We start from the raw sequence: 17,055 nt of genomic DNA, 5'->3' as shown, positions 1-17,055 counted from the left end.
TTCAATTACGACAACCCATCTCTTGAGCTTCTAGGTGGAATTCTGTGCTAAAGTAGCTGTACCCGGTGGCTAGAAGGGTGCTATTATCACATTTGCATTTTCTCGCCTGAGAAGAGTGAGGCTTCTCCAGGCAGTGCTGTCTCTTTCTTGGGTCTCCCTGCACTGCTCTGCACAGAGGAGAGCCTGGCTGATAAAGAAGTAACTCAAGAGGACATGCCTGAGTCTTACTGTCCCTTCGAGAGCTGACCTAACTCTCATTCCTGACCCTTTTGTCGCGCTCCCGTTAGCCGACGTGGGCACTCAGTCCCCTGTGCCCCCTGACTTAGCTTCCTGCAGCACTAATCACAACTCAACTGCATTTGCCTGTTTAACAGTCTATTTCTGTGTTCCATTCCCAGCAAATGGCACGAGACAAGGCCTAGAGGTGAGCCCTAAAGGACGTTGAGAATGATGAATGCAGAATGAGAGTGCCGTGTGGACGTGAGCCTAGAGAGGCAAGAAGGGCCGGGTTTAGCGTCCATGTGAAGAGTTGGGCTCAACCCTAAGAACAGAATGGAGTCACCTACAGGCAGGAAAGCTGGAATTTCCCATTCTCCCCCAAGACTGCCCCTGAGGCTTAGTATCCTACTTCATTCAGTTCAATGTTCTGCTTCTCAGAATAAACTGAATGGAATATTAGTTGACTTATGCTGTGAAATAAAATATCGATCTATAATTTATCGTACTAAGGTAGGCATAGTCCACATTTCCTTTTTGAAATGAGACTGTCAATGAAAAATAGTACTTAGATGTGTTGTATTTCTGTGACAGAAAAGAAGTTTAAGCTTAAGAAAAAGCCCTTTTACATCCTGCCTTGTTTCTTAGACCTTATAAATTAAAGCCTAACATCAACTAGATGGAATTATTATCTTTTTTTATTTGTAAGGTAAGAAATGTGTCTGCATATGCAAATTTTTAAAAAGTAAAGGAGAAAAAATAAATATCTGTTTCATTAGTAAACTACATGCTTCTTGAGAGCAAGACCTTTTCATGTGTTTTTCTACAACAGCTAGGAGGGAACATATCTATCTTCAGGCTTTATATACCTTTCTTTAAATGTAAAATAAAAGTCTGAAATTAAGACTAGGCTAAAAATCTGTCTTTAAGGTTTTCAAGATGTACCAAAAAGAAAAAAAATCAATGCTTTCAAAAGAAGGTAAAAGAAAGGGCTTAATACATGAGTTCACTTCACTTAATCAAGTCAAGGGCTTTCTGTTGGACCAAAGTGAGGACAGATAAATAAAACTGGTTTTTGTAGCCTGAGCGGAGATGGGAGAAACAGGACTGCGGGCTTAAGATCAAACAAAAAGAACAGGGATGGCCTCTTTCCGGTTCCCCAAAAGCCGTCTGTTCTTTTCCTAAAGGTTATGAAAGGTTTTTGGAGTCTAGCTGAACAAATGAGATCCTGTTCCTTCCTTGGGAAAACTTGTTTATGCTGTATCCGTTTTTAGACCTCGTAAAAGTTGGTGAACTCGGTTCTTCAACATTAGCCCAAATTCTTCCACACTCAGCAAATATCAACAGGAAAGGGCTTCAGTCATTGATAACAATGAGAGCAGGGAGCTCACCCAGGGCCTTAAGAAGCTCGTCTCACTGACAGAGGGGAAGACAAAGACACAACCTTCAGCTCATGTTGATAGAATAATAGGTTTGAAAGGATAGGAAAGATACCAAAATCTAGCTAAATTTATTCTGACAGTGACAATAGCACCATCTCTTACACAACTCAGACCGGTCTAAGGGTTCATTTTAGAACTGTCAAAGCTTTCAAGTAGAAAATCATTCTCAGTGGCTGAAACTTGTTTAAACAAATTTTACTGTGCAAGGAAAAACCAAGTTACTTTTGGAAGTGCTGCGGGGGAAGAAATCTTAGGCAGGAAACCAGAAAATAGCAGTGTCAGCTAGACAGGAAATGCCATCCCCATGCAGGGACCCAGGGATATAGGCGAAGGTGCAGCAAGGTTCTGAGTGGGAGGGGGTGACCTGGACCCATCCTGGAGAGTCCACTAAAAAAGTTCTAAACAGGATGAAGAATCAGAGCCAGCAATAGCGCCAACCAAATCCAGCACAATGTTGGGTAGTTTGGCCCAGTGACCAAAGCTATGGCAATCTGAGCAACAAAATAAATACTGATAATATTGGAGACTCATAGAATAAAATAAATATCCACAACTCCATACTGATATAAATACAAAATCAAATGAATAAATAGTAGGAGGTGGTGAGAGAAAGGGCAGATCTTCCTTACAGCAGAATATTTATTAATAAATGTAGAAGGGATAACAAAAACAGAAAATTACTGTTAGGCAAACATTACAGTAATAATTGTTGCCAGGAAGAACTACTGATGGATCCTAAAATTGGCAGGTAAATTATGATAAGAAATAGGCCTATCATCCTTATTAAACAGGCATTTAGTATCTTTAGAAACAGGTCAAGTACCTTCCCAAAAGATATATATTAATTACAAATAGAAAAAAATAGTATCTTTAGAGGGGAGAAGACTGGCAGACACCACCTTAACCAAATGACCAAATTGAACATCACCAATAATCGGGCACATTGATGTCTTGTGACCCTGATGTGAGGCACTGAGAAGGGCTCAACATCATTTCTGTGATACTCTTGCCCGAAATGCACAATCTCAATTTAATCATGGGAAAACATCAGAGAAACCCAAAGTGAGAGACTGTCTATAAAATAACTGGTCTAAATTCTTCACAAGTGTCAAGGTCATGAAAGACAAAGATAGACTGAGAAAGTGCCACAAGTTGAAAGAGACTAAGGAGGCATGAACATGGGATAGATTGGATCCTGTTTCAGAAAAGGACATTTCTGGGGACTTGGAAATTTGAATAAGTTCTATAGATTAATTATCAGTATTGTACCAATGTTAATTTCCAGTTTTCAATAGCTGTATTATGATTTAGGCAAGATGTTAATACAGGGGGAAGCTGGGTGAAGAGCATATGCAAACTTTTTGTACTATTTTTGGAATAATTCTGTAAGTCTCAAATTATTAAAAAACCAAGAGGTGAAAATAAAATTGGAGTTAGCTTGGCTTGATTCAGCAGCCAGTCAGGACCAGGTTGGGATGCGTTAATTTCCAAGGTGAACGCTAAGACCCCGATGAAAACTACTGAAAGGGGAGTCAGAAAAGCGTAAAGTCACGTAGACCTCAGCCATTCTCATGTCCGGGAAGATAACGGGACAATAGTCTCTAAAACAATGACATCCTCCCTGTACTCCCAAAGAATACTGCATTCCTCAATAACTGCTCTTCACTAGATTCTTCAAAACCTAAACAAACACATCAAACCATTCTCCTTGTTTTGCCCAATAAAGGAAAATCAGGTCTATAAAAGTAAATTTTAAGTCAAATCCATCTCTGGACCTTATAATTCTGAAAAACCTTAAAATACAAAAAGAAACCAAAATCAGACAATTTTCTGAATAATATTATCCATTTGATAAGTAGAAATAATTCTTATAAATATTATTAGTGTTCATTTCTTGCCGTATATTTAAATATTTGTGGAGAGAAGTATCAAGAGAAAAGTAATTATACTTCGAGAAAGGAGATAAAAAGCCTTATGCTCCAAATGTAGCTTTCAGCTTAAAAACCTAGGCTTTCTAGCATAATTCCAAATCATTCTGGAATGGCTGCGCACTACCAGATCTCAACTAGTTCTCATTGTGGGGTTAGCTCTTTTGTAATCCTGGAACCATGCTTGAAGCAAATAACATGACATCATTTGAAGGTGCGTCCACCACTGCACCATGATGGTGGTCCATACATACCTCCCACCGCATTACAGCGTGATGTCATTTCCCAGAGCACCAGAGCCATGGAGTAGACATCCGTCTGCTTGAAGGACTCAACATTCTCCAAATTCATCCTGGACTCCAGAACTTCTGGGGCCATGTATCTTGCAGTTCCGACCTAAAGAAAAACAGACATTAAGGCCCATCATTTAATTCCAGCTGCATTTTTATTTTCAAAATATAGCTGATATTTGTCCCCTACATGAGCAGATGATCTTTAAAAAGAACAATGATCTTGTTTTTTTGTGAGGAAGATCAGCCCTGTGCTAACATTTGCCAATCCTCCTCTTTTTTTGCTGAGGAAGACTGGCCCTGGGCTAACATCCGTGCCCATCTTCCTCTACTTTATATTGGATGCCGCCACAGCATGGCTTGCCAAGCGGTGCGTCGGTGCGCGCCCGGGATCCGAACCGGCGATCCCCGGGCCGTCGCAGTGGAGCGCATGCACCCAACCACTTGCGCCACCAGGCTGGCCCGAACAATGACCTTTTAAGTAATGAGACTGGCGCAGAAAGGCACAGCTTATATAATTATTTTCAAAAATAGGTGTTTTCTCCCTAACTTTTCAAAGAATATGAACAAAATCATGCCAAAATAAGGAAATGCCAAACCCTAGAGCTATCTTATCTAGTCCCATGATATATATGTCATCATATTATACAATAATATCTTTGCAGATAACCTAGGAGACAACATCTGTGATATCTTAGATGTTTATTTTTGCTTTTGCAAATTAAATATTTTTCATTCCTGAAACTCCAAGATTTATGGTGAAAATAATAATAATAGTAATAATCGCCATTAGTTTTGGTCACCTAAGGACTGTCTTAATCTTCTTTGTTTACCCCATGGCACATTCTACTGTGCCAAGGGTGTGGTATAATTTCATAAAATCTCTACTAAATTAAATTGTACAAAAGTATTTCCAAAGTAAAAGACCAAATCTAGATCATTTTGTAATTTATGGGCATGCTGTGTAATTTTATTTTGACGATGACTGACAATATGAAAACATTGGGATCCATAGAAAAAAAGGAAAAAATATTTCTGGGGAAGAAATCGCTTAACTCTTTGAAATTGCAGCATGTATAGCTTGACTAAATAACAATGAAGTTCTATCTTCCCAAGGATCTACAGAAGGTCAAGTGAGTTGATATTATCATCCCAAGGAATATTTCTTATTGGCATGTACTAGAAGAAAGTTTTCTTTTTCACAGGTCATTGCATGACTCACTACCCTGGCACATTAATCTGTCTGTGTTTCAACATGTTTATCTCAACACCGCATGTGCAGCCATGGACCCAGAGGGCCGACTGAGCTGTAACTAAATGCTTCAGGAGCACATCCCTCCACCTGGTTAGAGAAAATAAGGGTGCTCTCAAGACTCCACTCTATTCCACAGTCAAGCTTCCAGTGTGTGAACACATGGGGACCCATCATTCATAAAGGATGTCTTGGAAATTTCTAGTCACTTTCCAACAGCTCCTTAGCCAAAAAAATTTCTATTTCAATCTGTGAGATGCTTCAAAAGTGGAACTGTTCCTTCATGCAGTCCGTCACTCACTCAAAAAATACTTATTGGTCACTTTCATTGTTCAAGGCGTTGTGCTAGATGTGACCATGTACTAGATGCACATGGATTTGGACTTCAAGGAGACTGCCTTCTACAATGGTAAAAAGAAACCAATATAACTACCGATAGTATAGAGTAGAAAGGGCTGAGTACAATGATGAGACGAAAAAAAACAGAGATAAGTACTAACAGTGCTTGAAGCAAAGAAAAATGATTTGCAAATGGAAGAGAAATGAGGACTGACTCAAGGAGAAAAATATCTGTCCTGAATTGGGGGGATTTGAAGAAACAGGAGGAGAAATGCTGTTATCAGCAAAGGCACGCTGGCAGGAGAGAGCGGGGCATGCCCAGGGTAGACTCCCTACTTTGGCTAGATTCCCTAGACAAGGGTCCAGAGTGTAGGGCTGTTTGAGACAAGAGGCATGAGATATGGATCAAGAGGTAGAGAGGGGCCAGAAAAAGGTAAGGGGGATCCAGGTCTAACTTACCTGCCCACTGTTGGCCAGGTCATCCACAGACAGGGTCGGGTCCAAACGCAGGGAAAGCCCAAAGTCACACAGGCAGCAGGTCAGGTCGTTCTTCACCAGGATGTTGGAGCTCTTGAGGTCCCTGTGCACGATGGGCATCTTGGGCCTCCCGCACAGGGTGTGGTCACTGTGCAGGTGAGCAATGCCCCGGGCGAGGGAGCTGCCCAGCTTGCGCAGGTCCTCCCAGCTGATGACATGCCGCGTGAGGTACTCCTGTAGGTTGCCCTTGGCGTGGAAAGCGGTGATCAGCCAATATTGCTTCCCCAGCTCTGTCTTCCGCTCCTCTGCCGTCAGGAACTGGAGTATGTTCTCATGCTTCAGGTTGATGTCTGAGAAAATGTCCTTCTCTGTCTTCCAGGAGGCGTACTCCTCATAAGGGAAGATCTTGACCGCCACGGTCTCGAACTGCTCTGAAGTGTTCTGCTTCAGTTTGGCCTTGTAGACCTCAGCGAAGCGACCTTTCCCCACCAGCGTGTCCAGCTCAATGGGCAGCAGCTCCGTGTTGTGGTTGATGTTGTTGGCGCACGTGGAGCTGATGTCGGAGCGGTCGTCTTCCAGAATGATGGCAAGGTGCTCGCTGAACTCCATGAGCTTCCGCGGCTTGCTGGTCTCCCAGGATGGGCTCAGCTTCTGCTGCCGGTGAACGCGGTAGCAGTAGAAGGTGATGATGACGGTGATGGCGATTCCTAGTGGTGGCAGGAGGCTGATGCCTGTCACTTGGAATATGACTAACAACAAGTCGGGGTTGTTGGTGGCATATTCTGATGTGAAAACAAAACAAGGGAGAGAAGGAGTTGAGATGAGTACGTATGCACTGTGAGGAAGTGGGTTCACAGCTCAGGCATCTGTAGGTTTTAAAATCTGCATAGTTTTCGTGATTAATGTATTGTGAATTTTTATTCCAGGGATGGATGTTAGTGTGCACTTATCCAGTCTTCCCTGCCTCTGGCCATCCATTCAGTGTCTCCTACTTTTCCCTCAAACTTCAGCTTAAATGTCACTCCCTAAAGGAAATCTAGGAAAACTTGGAAAAATGTTTTATTCTCTATATTCTCATAGCACTCTACATTTTCCCTATGTAACAATTTAGCACAGTGAAAATTAAAGAACTATGACTCCACTTATTGGTTTCATATCTGTCTTTTTCTACTTTCCCCACCCCCAGCAGACTGAGAACTCCATGCCGGCAAGGACCATGTCTTTCCTCTTCACTAAGGTAAACAGTACCTAGCACACATCAGTTCCTCATTAAGTGTTGAATAAATGAACAAAGTATTTAGTGAATGTCAGCTAAGCTCAAGACATTGCAGGAAGCTTTGGGAATACAGAAAGAATGACGGTTCCTGCCTCCAAAAAGCTTGCATGTGTGATATTTGGTAAAAACAAAGGGACTGCCACGGTTCTGCTATAGTCTTTGCTCTTTTCTACATTCCAACCTGTCCTGTTCTGATCAACGTCCAGGCTACCTTGAAACATCAGCTCTGAGCCTATCAGTGGTGGAGAGAAGAGTCTGTGGAAGGGTCTCTTTGGAAGTCAGTTACCTTATATCCACCCAGTATTCCTCTTTCCAGTGTGCATGTGATTTGTAGTTCCTTAGAACAGGAATACTTACTAGCAACAATGGAAACATTACTACAAAGGTGAGATAAGTTAAAGAAGGAAATGCAGCCAGTTCCCTGACTTGGACCACTGAAGCAGGCCACGTGGGCTAGTGGAGGAGAGTCCTTAGCACCAGCTACCTAACTGCAACATCTTTTTTTTTTTTTTTGTGAGGAGATCAGCCCTGAGCTAACATCCATGCCAATCCTCCTCTTTTTGCTGAGGAAGACTGGCCCTGGGCTAACATCCGTGCCCATCTTCCTCCACTTTATACACCGCCACAGCATGGCCTGACAAGCGGTGCATCGGTGCGCGCCCAGGATCCAAACCCGGGTCGCCAGCAGCGAAGTGCACGCACTTAACCGCTATGCCACGGGACCGGCCTCTAACTGCAATATCTTGTATGTCAAACTTTGATTCATGTGCTGGCTTGTTTGGCTCTGGTTAAACAGTTTTCCTCTTGGGAAGAAGGACATGGATGGAAACATTCAGTGGGCAGGAGACAATGAAAAGCAGTTATAGTTCAGTGAGAACTTCATGCTAGGCTGTGTCCATTGGGGAAGAATGCTAGGCTTCACGCTCAGATGCTAGATTCATTCATTAAACATAGCAGTACTGAGTGCTACTACTGAGTGCTACTATGGGTATAGCACTGCCCTCAAGAAGTTATAACCCAGTAGAGGCATTAGGGCATGCATACAATTGTCTAGCAATATATGGCAGTCTAGGAGAAGAGCTAAATCTGTGCTGCAATCTATGTGTTGGTAGAGTGCGGAAAAGCTTAGAGAAACAGGGAAGACAGAGTGGCAAGGATTGCCTTTGGGTTGGTCAATGAAGGATGGGAAAAAGTTAATGAGGGGTAGAAGGAATGTTATGTTAAGAAGTAAGAAGATAAGTCCTATCTGAGGAAGAGCAGTTCTCCCAAACTGATAACTCTGCATAAGGGAATAGAAAGGAAAAGGCTGGGTAGGTGGTATGGAAGCAGACACGTCAGAGAAGGGATTTGCAATTATTCAGTTGGCAGTTTTCACCTACTGTATGTGTTTGAGCAAAAAAGAGATGAGAATACAGTCCAGGTGGAATGAGAATAACCATGGTCTCTCAAAGGGAACCTATTACCTAAATCCTATTTGATACCATCCCTTAACGAAGCACAGTAAGGAATGAAGCTAGTACCACGTCAATTTGGAGTGTTCAGGTTTAATATGATTCACTACCTATTCTTAAGGTAAGTTCTACATGGAAACGCCAACTTCCACCGATTATACTCTAGACGAAAATCTGAGGTCTTAAATCTATTTGATGTCACTAAAACCTGGAAAAGTAACCCCCAAACATCAGAATTTCAGCAATGAAGAGAAAAAAAATCACTATTTTGGGGAAACATACATTAATGTATTAAAAAGAATAGGAAAAGGAAACAACTCGGTGATTGCCTCTTGAAAACCTGAATTCTTACGCACATGGGAGGCTTGAACAGGGCAAAGGAAAGGTGGTGGCAGGACAAAACAATTACAGAAAGGGTTGGAACTGCAAAAAACCTCTTGTGGAGAAGCATGGACTGCCCCTGTGGCCTAGCAAAGCATGAACCTGGAGAGTAAAATTAAGGGGACAGATGAAATAATATTCAGGTGCAACAGTAGCAAACAACGTTCCCTCCCTGTAACCCCACCTCTATCATCTGAAGTATCCACTGAATGTGTTTGCTTCCAGTATCCACTTGTCTGTAACTACAGGAGATGTCTTATGATCATAAATCGATTTGCTGCTTTCTCCCAGGAGAAAGTAAGCTTTACGTTGAGAAAGGCCAGGTCTATTTTGATCACCATGATATACCCAGCACCTGGCTCAGGACAGGCCACTTGATGGTACTCAGCAAATGTTTGTTGTAGAAGCTGAATGAATGATTGGTAATGTGGGACAATATCCCTCATATTTTTTATGTTCTGCAGCAAAGAATGGCAAACTACGGCCTGAGGGCCCGTGTCCTGTTTTTCTACAGCCCTGTGAGCTAAGAATGTTTTTTTCAATTTTAAAGGATTGTTTAAAAAAAAGAAGTAAGAAATTCATGCAACAAAGATCATATCTGGCCCAGAAAGCCTAATATATTTACTACCTGACCCTTTCCAGAAAAAGTTTGCTGATTCCTCTTTTACAGTTGTTATTTTAATACCCTGTAATACTTTGACAGAATTTGGAGATTTCATTTTGGTCCAAAGTGAATATTCTCTTTCACATACAAGGAAACAACACACTTAGAAAATTTTAATTAATTGAATAATCACTTAGCTGTGAACCAATTCATTAAAGAGCACAAAACCTCTAAATGAACTGTTCACTTATCACTGATGATTTTATTTTATAATTCCTGGACATATATGAAAATAGTCTTCCTTGCTAATTTCTATTCTCTTTTAGATTAAGAGAAACACAAAAACAGAAATCCCCTGAAATTTATGTGTGGCATTGATTGAAGAAGACTCTAGAAATCCCCAATTCAATGTCAGACACTAAAGTTTTCCTTTCCCCCCAAATTTCCTGTGATTTCTTTTTGAAAATCTACATGTAAAAATTTGGTGGGGAGGGAATTATTGAATAACATCTGTCAATCTTGAAACTTCAAAGAGGTGATGAAAAACCCTAACAATAGCAAAGGGGGCTGAAAGGAAGCTTTGGGATGTGGCTTTATCTAAACAGGAGCCACCCACACCCTCTTGCAGTACTAACTCTTGGGCTGCCACTAGAAAAACCAACGGCTAGAGGAGTAGGTATAAGCTAGCATCTCCTTTACTCAGATACCAGCAGGAAGTATTTCTTTTCACTATCCCCAATTACACAGAAACTCATAATTCAAACCCTTAGTATGTACCTGGCTGTGTGCTAAGAGTTTTATATAATATTTATATTTAACTGACAGAAAAACCCTATGAGGTAGATACTGCAATTATTGTAAACCCCATTTTACAGATAGGGAAGCTAAGGGTCAGGCGGTTTAAAGAATTTCCCAAGATTATAAACTTAGGCAATAGCAAAGCTAATATCTGAAATGAGCTCTGTCTGATTGGAGAGACCCTTGCTCTTAACCCCACGCCATATTATCTCTAAAGTTTATATTGGTGACAGCCAATTAAGCATGACTTTATATAACATCTCAACGTGATAAAGTGGTTTTCTTCAATGAGGGCTAGACTAAGTAATTTTATAGCCATCCATTAAGTGATATCTGCAATTCTTGGATAATTTGTCTAAAGGGGCATGTTCTGGGTGTGCAGACTCTTCCCCTTGGTTCCTAACCAAGAACCACAGCTGAGTGGTGTCCCTGCAAATGTCCATCTTCTCCCTGCCTGGGAAGAAAGTGTCTTACAAGAGTAAGAACCCTAAAATCTTTCTCTTTCTTTGCTCAGAGCCTATCCCAGGGCCTAGAACATAAGGCACTCAAGATATAATTGTGGAACTATTGGAACCTTCCATGAGTTGTTTCTCAGATGCATAGGTAAGTAGTACTCAAGACTTGACATTCACATTAAACCCTTTGTTATATAACATAGAGTTTAGATATAGTTCTTGAGGGGCACTACAAATAAGGGTAGAATTTCTTCAAGATTCATAAAAAGTGAGGCTCTATACTGTACTATCAGAAGATCTTAGCCTGGGCTCCATGGATAGAATTCAGTGGGCCTGTGAATTTAAATGGGCAAAAATTACATCTTTTTATTTTCTCTAACCTTTAACTAAAATTTAACATTTCCTAGTATTAGCCGTACCTATAACTTCATCACCCACAGAAACCACAGATATTTTCCTGCCATATTACATTTGTTGTATTGTTGTATGGTTTATACTCATCACTTAGACACTTCAAGTTTTTAGATCTGATGCTAGGTCTTGTTATTTAAAGCACTACTACAGAAGCACATATCACACATTTATTTTTAAAAACATCTGATAACTGTATTTCAACTGTATAGCATTAATATACAGTTATATAACTGCATATCATTAATTTTCTTCTAAATCCTGTGTATTATATTTTATGCATTTAAAAACATCACCCTGAGAAGGGGTCCACAGGCTTCATTAGACTTCCAAGAAGTGCCTGGCACACACACAAAAAAAGTGAAGAGCCCTTGGCAGAGGGAAGACACTCGAGCACTAGTCTCTTTGCCAGGATTTCCTAGAGCAGAGATTTTGAGATTCGTCTTTTTCTCAGGGAAGTTAGTAAGGGAGGAAGCTGGTGCCAACGATAGATCCTCCTGGCATGATGCGTTGTGTTCCCCATGAGCAACTTTGATTTCTATCAGAGCTTTTGGCACGTGTGAAGGGAGCTCTGCAGTGGAAAATGACAGGAAGCCCTCTTTTGAACTCGCTTATCAATAATAAAGATAACTAACATACAGTGTGCTTTATTGAGTGAGGCACTGAGCAATTCACTTCATAAGCATCAGCTCACTTTATTTCTCCAACAACCCAAATCAGGTTCTGTTAATAGCACTGTTGTATGGAGGAGCATAAAGAGCCTTGGTTGCTTCCACAACGTTCCCGTTTACTTTGGAAACTAAGTAAAATTTGTCCCTAGGATCGATTGTCCCACCAAGTTTCTCTGACACAACCAAAGTAGAAGTATAGTTAAAGAGGTTGTTTTTGCTTACCGCTATATGGTCACAGATTAGCACATAAATAGGGAGACAATTCATGTTGGTTGAATAAATAAAATAGATCTGATGAACCAATCTGACGAGGAATAATTTTGCAGAGCTGACCCTCTCTCCCAAATCCCACGAATGAGCCAGGTTCTCCTCTGCTTGTTTAGGTGCATGCTTCATTTTGCACGCAGTCTCCCTGTAATTTGCACACGGCATGTGGGGACCATAACCATGAATGCTTGGAATGTGGTGTGAAAGAAAGAGCACTGGACTGGAAATCAGGCAACTGCGATTCTGTTCTTACACCTGTCATTAATCACCCATGAGATCCCAGCCAACTCATTTAACCTCACTAGGACTCAGTTTCCTGTAAAAGCTTATGGTTCTTGGGTTCCTGCTTCAGAAAGAAAATGCCTCATCAATAGAACCCTTCCAACAGAAGAAACCAGGGCTTCTTGGCAAAATGGCCAAGTCTAGGTCTGGAGCTGGAAATAATGAGTTTGGAATATTTTGTTACACCACATAACAAGGAAGTGATCAAAGACCACTAAGGTCACGACAAAAGGACCCAGGGCCATCTTGAAGAGACTCCCACTGGCCAAGATAGGATACTTAGAGCTTTTGTGTGTGTGTGTGTGTGAGGAAGATCAGCCCTGAGCTAACATCCATGCTAATCCTCTTCTTTTTGCTGAGGAAGACCGGCTCTGAGCTAACATTTATTGCCAATCCTCCTTTTTTACCCCAAAGCCCCAGTAGATAGTTGTATGTCATAGTTGCACATCCTTCTAGTTGCTGTATGTGGGACGCGGCCTCAGCATGGCTGGAGAAGCAGTGCGTTGGTGCGCGCCCGGGATCTGGACCTGGGCCACCAGTAGCTGAGCATGCACACTTAACCGCTAACCACGGGGCCGGCCCCAGGATACTTAGAGCTTTAATAAAGATAAGAAAAGCAATACACCAGGACCCATTAAGTATGCTTAAACTTATGGTATCATAATGATAAAAAAATTTATCAACTTCTGAGGATAGCAGAATGTCAATTCATTACATTGAAAACTAGAAAATAAAGGGAAACATCAAGCAAATATCTTGCCTTTTCCATAAGAAGCACAGCACTGGGTAATCAAGGAGCTGAAACAAGCATCTCTTTATTAAATTATTCTAGCTAACAAATGAAAATGAGTTGACAGAAATAGATTACCCTTTTTTATTCCCTAATGAATTAAATGGATCTAGGTAGCAGGCATCAATGCCAACTAATATCACAAAACAAGAGAAAAATCAGACATTATTACCCCCAATGGAGGAACATAACCTTTCCAAAGAGATCTAACCTGAGTCTGATGAAGCCTCTGGATCCAGCTGCTGATTCGCAGGAAATACAGAGAATAGAGAAAGGCAGTGAACTGCACCACGAATGTGCAATCAGCAAAATTCAGACTGGGAAAGGATACAGGTCAAAGGGGTTCTTCAACAGATACATTGTAAGGAGAAAAAGGGAATTGGGGAGGGCAGCAGATTAAAGAGACCTAAGGTACATCAAATTACCAAAATTATAATAATGAGCAGCCGCAGGACTAAACTAGCGTCTACAGATGCACACTTGGAGGATAAAGCCATTTCAAAAGACATAAGGAAGGGATCATCACAAAAGAGGAATAGTGGTTACTTTTGGAGGGAAGGTGTGGTCTGTGATCAGGTTGGGGAATATGAAGGAACTTTTGGGATGGCTGGCGAAGTTCTATTTTTTGACCTGGGCGGGGGTTACAAGAGTGTCAGCCTTATAACAATCCTCTAAGCTAAACATTTGTTTTATGTGCTTTTATGTCTTTGTATTTTATTTTGGAGTGAAAAGATTTTTTAAAAAAGAGAGAAAGCAGAGTAATAATTATGGAGGCCACGCCTTGCTCCTGGGCTAAGTATATTATTTCAGATACCCTGGGGGGAAAACAAAAGGGCAGAGGGAACTAACATTTTTTTTTTGAGCACCTACTACATGCTGGGAATTTCAAATATGCAATCTATTTAATATTCAGAATACCCCTTCAATTATTTGCCCAAATTTAAGGGTTAAGAAATTAAGAGCTACTTGCGTGAATCCACCACAATGTATTTATCCATTCTACTACTGTTGGTCCTTTGGAGCTATGACTGATGCCGCAAGAAACTTTCTTGTAATGTAGAAGGAAGGAAGGAAGGAAGGAAGGAGGAAGGGAGGGAAAAAGAAAGAAAGAGAAATTGAGAGTTACGATGATTCACTCAAGGGTAAGCAGGGAGGTGTCCATTTCCCCCAAGTCTGAGTGGTTCCAAAGCCTTTGTTCTTTCCACACCGCCAAGCGGTCTCTCTAGCAATGAACGCAGAAGTCTATTCAATAATCCTGAAAATTTCCAACCAAATGTGTTCCACATAAGAAGACCAGACTTAGTTGCAAATAAGGAGCTATTTGCAAATGTCAGAGTCTTGATAAATATTTTTTAAAGACAAATGTCAAAGATAAATGTTAGTACGCCATAAAAAAAAATACAAACTGGCAGAAAACCTCAAGGGGAAATTCCATGGCATAGGTTCCTTCGGGGTGATTTAAAGGTAAACAAGTTGCCTAGTAACACACCCACACCCACACACCACACACACACATGCATACCCACCCCCACCCCCACACAAAGGACAATGAAAACAGGTTGCTTCCAGCCTCTTTCAAGTCTTTTCTTATGCCCAAATCCAACAACTGGTTGCTAAAAGGAATTTAAAACTGAACCTCTATAATTTACAATTTTAAAAAAATCACACAGTAAAAAAGACGTTAAATTAAGGCCAACAGTGAAAAAAGCATACGTGGGTCAGTTAACGCATCTTGATAAAAACCAAATCAACATAGATGAATTTGAGAAATGGGCTCCTACTTTAATATTTGAAGTAGTTTGGCAATTCCTCCACTCAATGAAGGAGTTTGGGGCAAAAATTTATCAAGATACTAATTTATCCAGGCCATAGAAAGGGACAGGGATGATCATTTTCTGCCCACCTTGGTGAGCTGGTATACTAATGAACATGACATGACAAACAACTACAGAGATTCTCAAAGCTGGCAGTGACACTCTAACCACGAAGATTTTCACACGCCAGCACGATCATCTAAAGCAACAGGATATATATGCAACTGGCCGAGATCCAAAGAAGGAAACTGTGCTAAAGAGACATATGCTGGGGGGAAGGGAGAACCTCCTGTCTCAAGTCATTCTGTTAATCATAATAGTAAATAAGATAGCATTCATTTATTGAGCACCTACTAAATGACAAACACTGGGTTCTACACGGATTATTTTGAACTCCTTGTAGCCACACTGCTAGATATGTATTATTATTTCCATTTCATAGAAATGGAAACTGGAAAAATATATTTATGAAGTAGTTGGGGTCAAAACAGAGGAGCCTTGCATGGTAGGTAGAGGTGCAGTTGGAGGGGTAGAGTGTCACCAAAGAGGGATGCTTACGGCAGCTATCAGGATCTGAAGCTAACATAGGGTTCAATGTGAAAATACTATATAGCCATAAAAAAGAAGGAAATCCAGGGGTCGGCCCGGTGGCGCAAGTGGTTAAGTCTGAGCACTCCGCTGTGGTGGCCTGGGGTTCGCCGGTTCGGATCTGGGCACACACCGATGCACGACTTGGCAACCCATGCTGTGGCGGCGTCCCATATAAAGTGGAGGAAGATGGGCATGGATGTTAGCCCAGGGCCAGTCTTCCTCAGCAAAAAGAGGAGGATTGGCAGATGTTAGCTCAGGGCCGATTTTCCTCACAAAAAAAGAAAAGAAGAAGAAGGAAATCCTGCCATTTATGACAACATGGATGGACCTTGAGGGCATTATGGTTAAATAAATCAGAGAAAGACTAATACCTTATGATTTCCACTTACATGTGGAATCTTAAAAAAAAAAACAAAACCCTGAACTCATAGATGTAGAGAACAGATCAGTGGTTGCCAGAGGCAGGGGCAGGAAGTGGGCAAAATACATGAAGGGGGTCAAAAGGCACAAACTTCCAGTTATAAAATAAGCCCAGGGGACGTAAGGTACTCTATGGTGACTATAGTTAACAATACTGTATTGTATACCTGAAACTTGCTAAAAGTAAATCTTAAAGGTCTTATCACAAGAAAAAAATATTCGTAACTATGTGTGGTGATGGATGTGAACTAGACTTATTGTTGTGATCATTTTGAAATACATGTATATATATCAAATCATTATATTGTATACCTGAAACTAATGTTATATATCAATTATATCTCAATAAAAATAGAATCTAAGCAGGAACTCTCAGACAAATCCAGATGTGCCTCTATAAAATAAATGGCCTGGCCTGTTCAAAGTCAGTGTCAGGAAAAACAAGAAACACACTGAAGAGACAAAACAACCAAATTCAATGTGTAGTCCTTGACTGGATACCGAATGTAAACAGCAGCAGCAACCCCACAGCTTTGGGGAAATTTGGATAGGGCTATAATACGCACCCCCCTACACACACACAAAGAGAGAAATGAGGACGTGGTAAAATGTTAACACAGGGTGAATACTGAGAAAGAGAAAGAGTAAACAGCAGTTCATTGTAGCCTTCTTTCTACTTTGTTGAAAGTTTAAATATTTTTGAAATAAAAAGTCAGGAAAAATGTAACCCAAAACATTAGAGCAACAATGTCCCCCCCAAAACCCCAAACACATACCAGTCCCAGAGGAAGCTGAGAGCCACCAAACTTTCAAGATACAGGTCATTTCAATTTCACACAAACTCGTTCAGAGAATAGAAAAAAGCGTACCATGGATCACTTCGTTCTATGAAAACAGTAC

General features: G+C 41.0%; 1 protein-coding gene across 2 annotated transcripts in view; it reads right to left on the bottom strand.

Annotated features, from left to right (window-relative positions):
• The window catches only part of TGFBR2 (transforming growth factor beta receptor 2), a 105,302-nt gene that overhangs the window by 14,264 nt on the left and 73,983 nt on the right, over positions 1 to 17,055 (bottom strand). For both annotated transcript variants that reach the window (XM_058554309.1, XM_058554299.1), the window contains exons 6-7: positions 5,927 to 6,726; positions 3,841 to 3,982 (exon numbers count right to left, since the gene is read on the bottom strand). In XM_058554309.1, coding sequence (XP_058410292.1) covers positions 3,841 to 3,982; positions 5,927 to 6,726 — 942 coding nt within the window. The remainder of the gene's footprint in view (positions 1 to 3,840; positions 3,983 to 5,926; positions 6,727 to 17,055) is intronic.

This window comes from Diceros bicornis, chromosome 2 (assembly GCF_020826845.1).
Source record: "Diceros bicornis minor isolate mBicDic1 chromosome 2, mDicBic1.mat.cur, whole genome shotgun sequence".
In the NCBI taxonomy this organism is placed as follows: Eukaryota; Metazoa; Chordata; class Mammalia; order Perissodactyla; family Rhinocerotidae; genus Diceros; species Diceros bicornis.
Note: the sequence above shows the minus strand (reverse complement) of the source record. Positions and strands in the feature narration are given on the sequence as shown.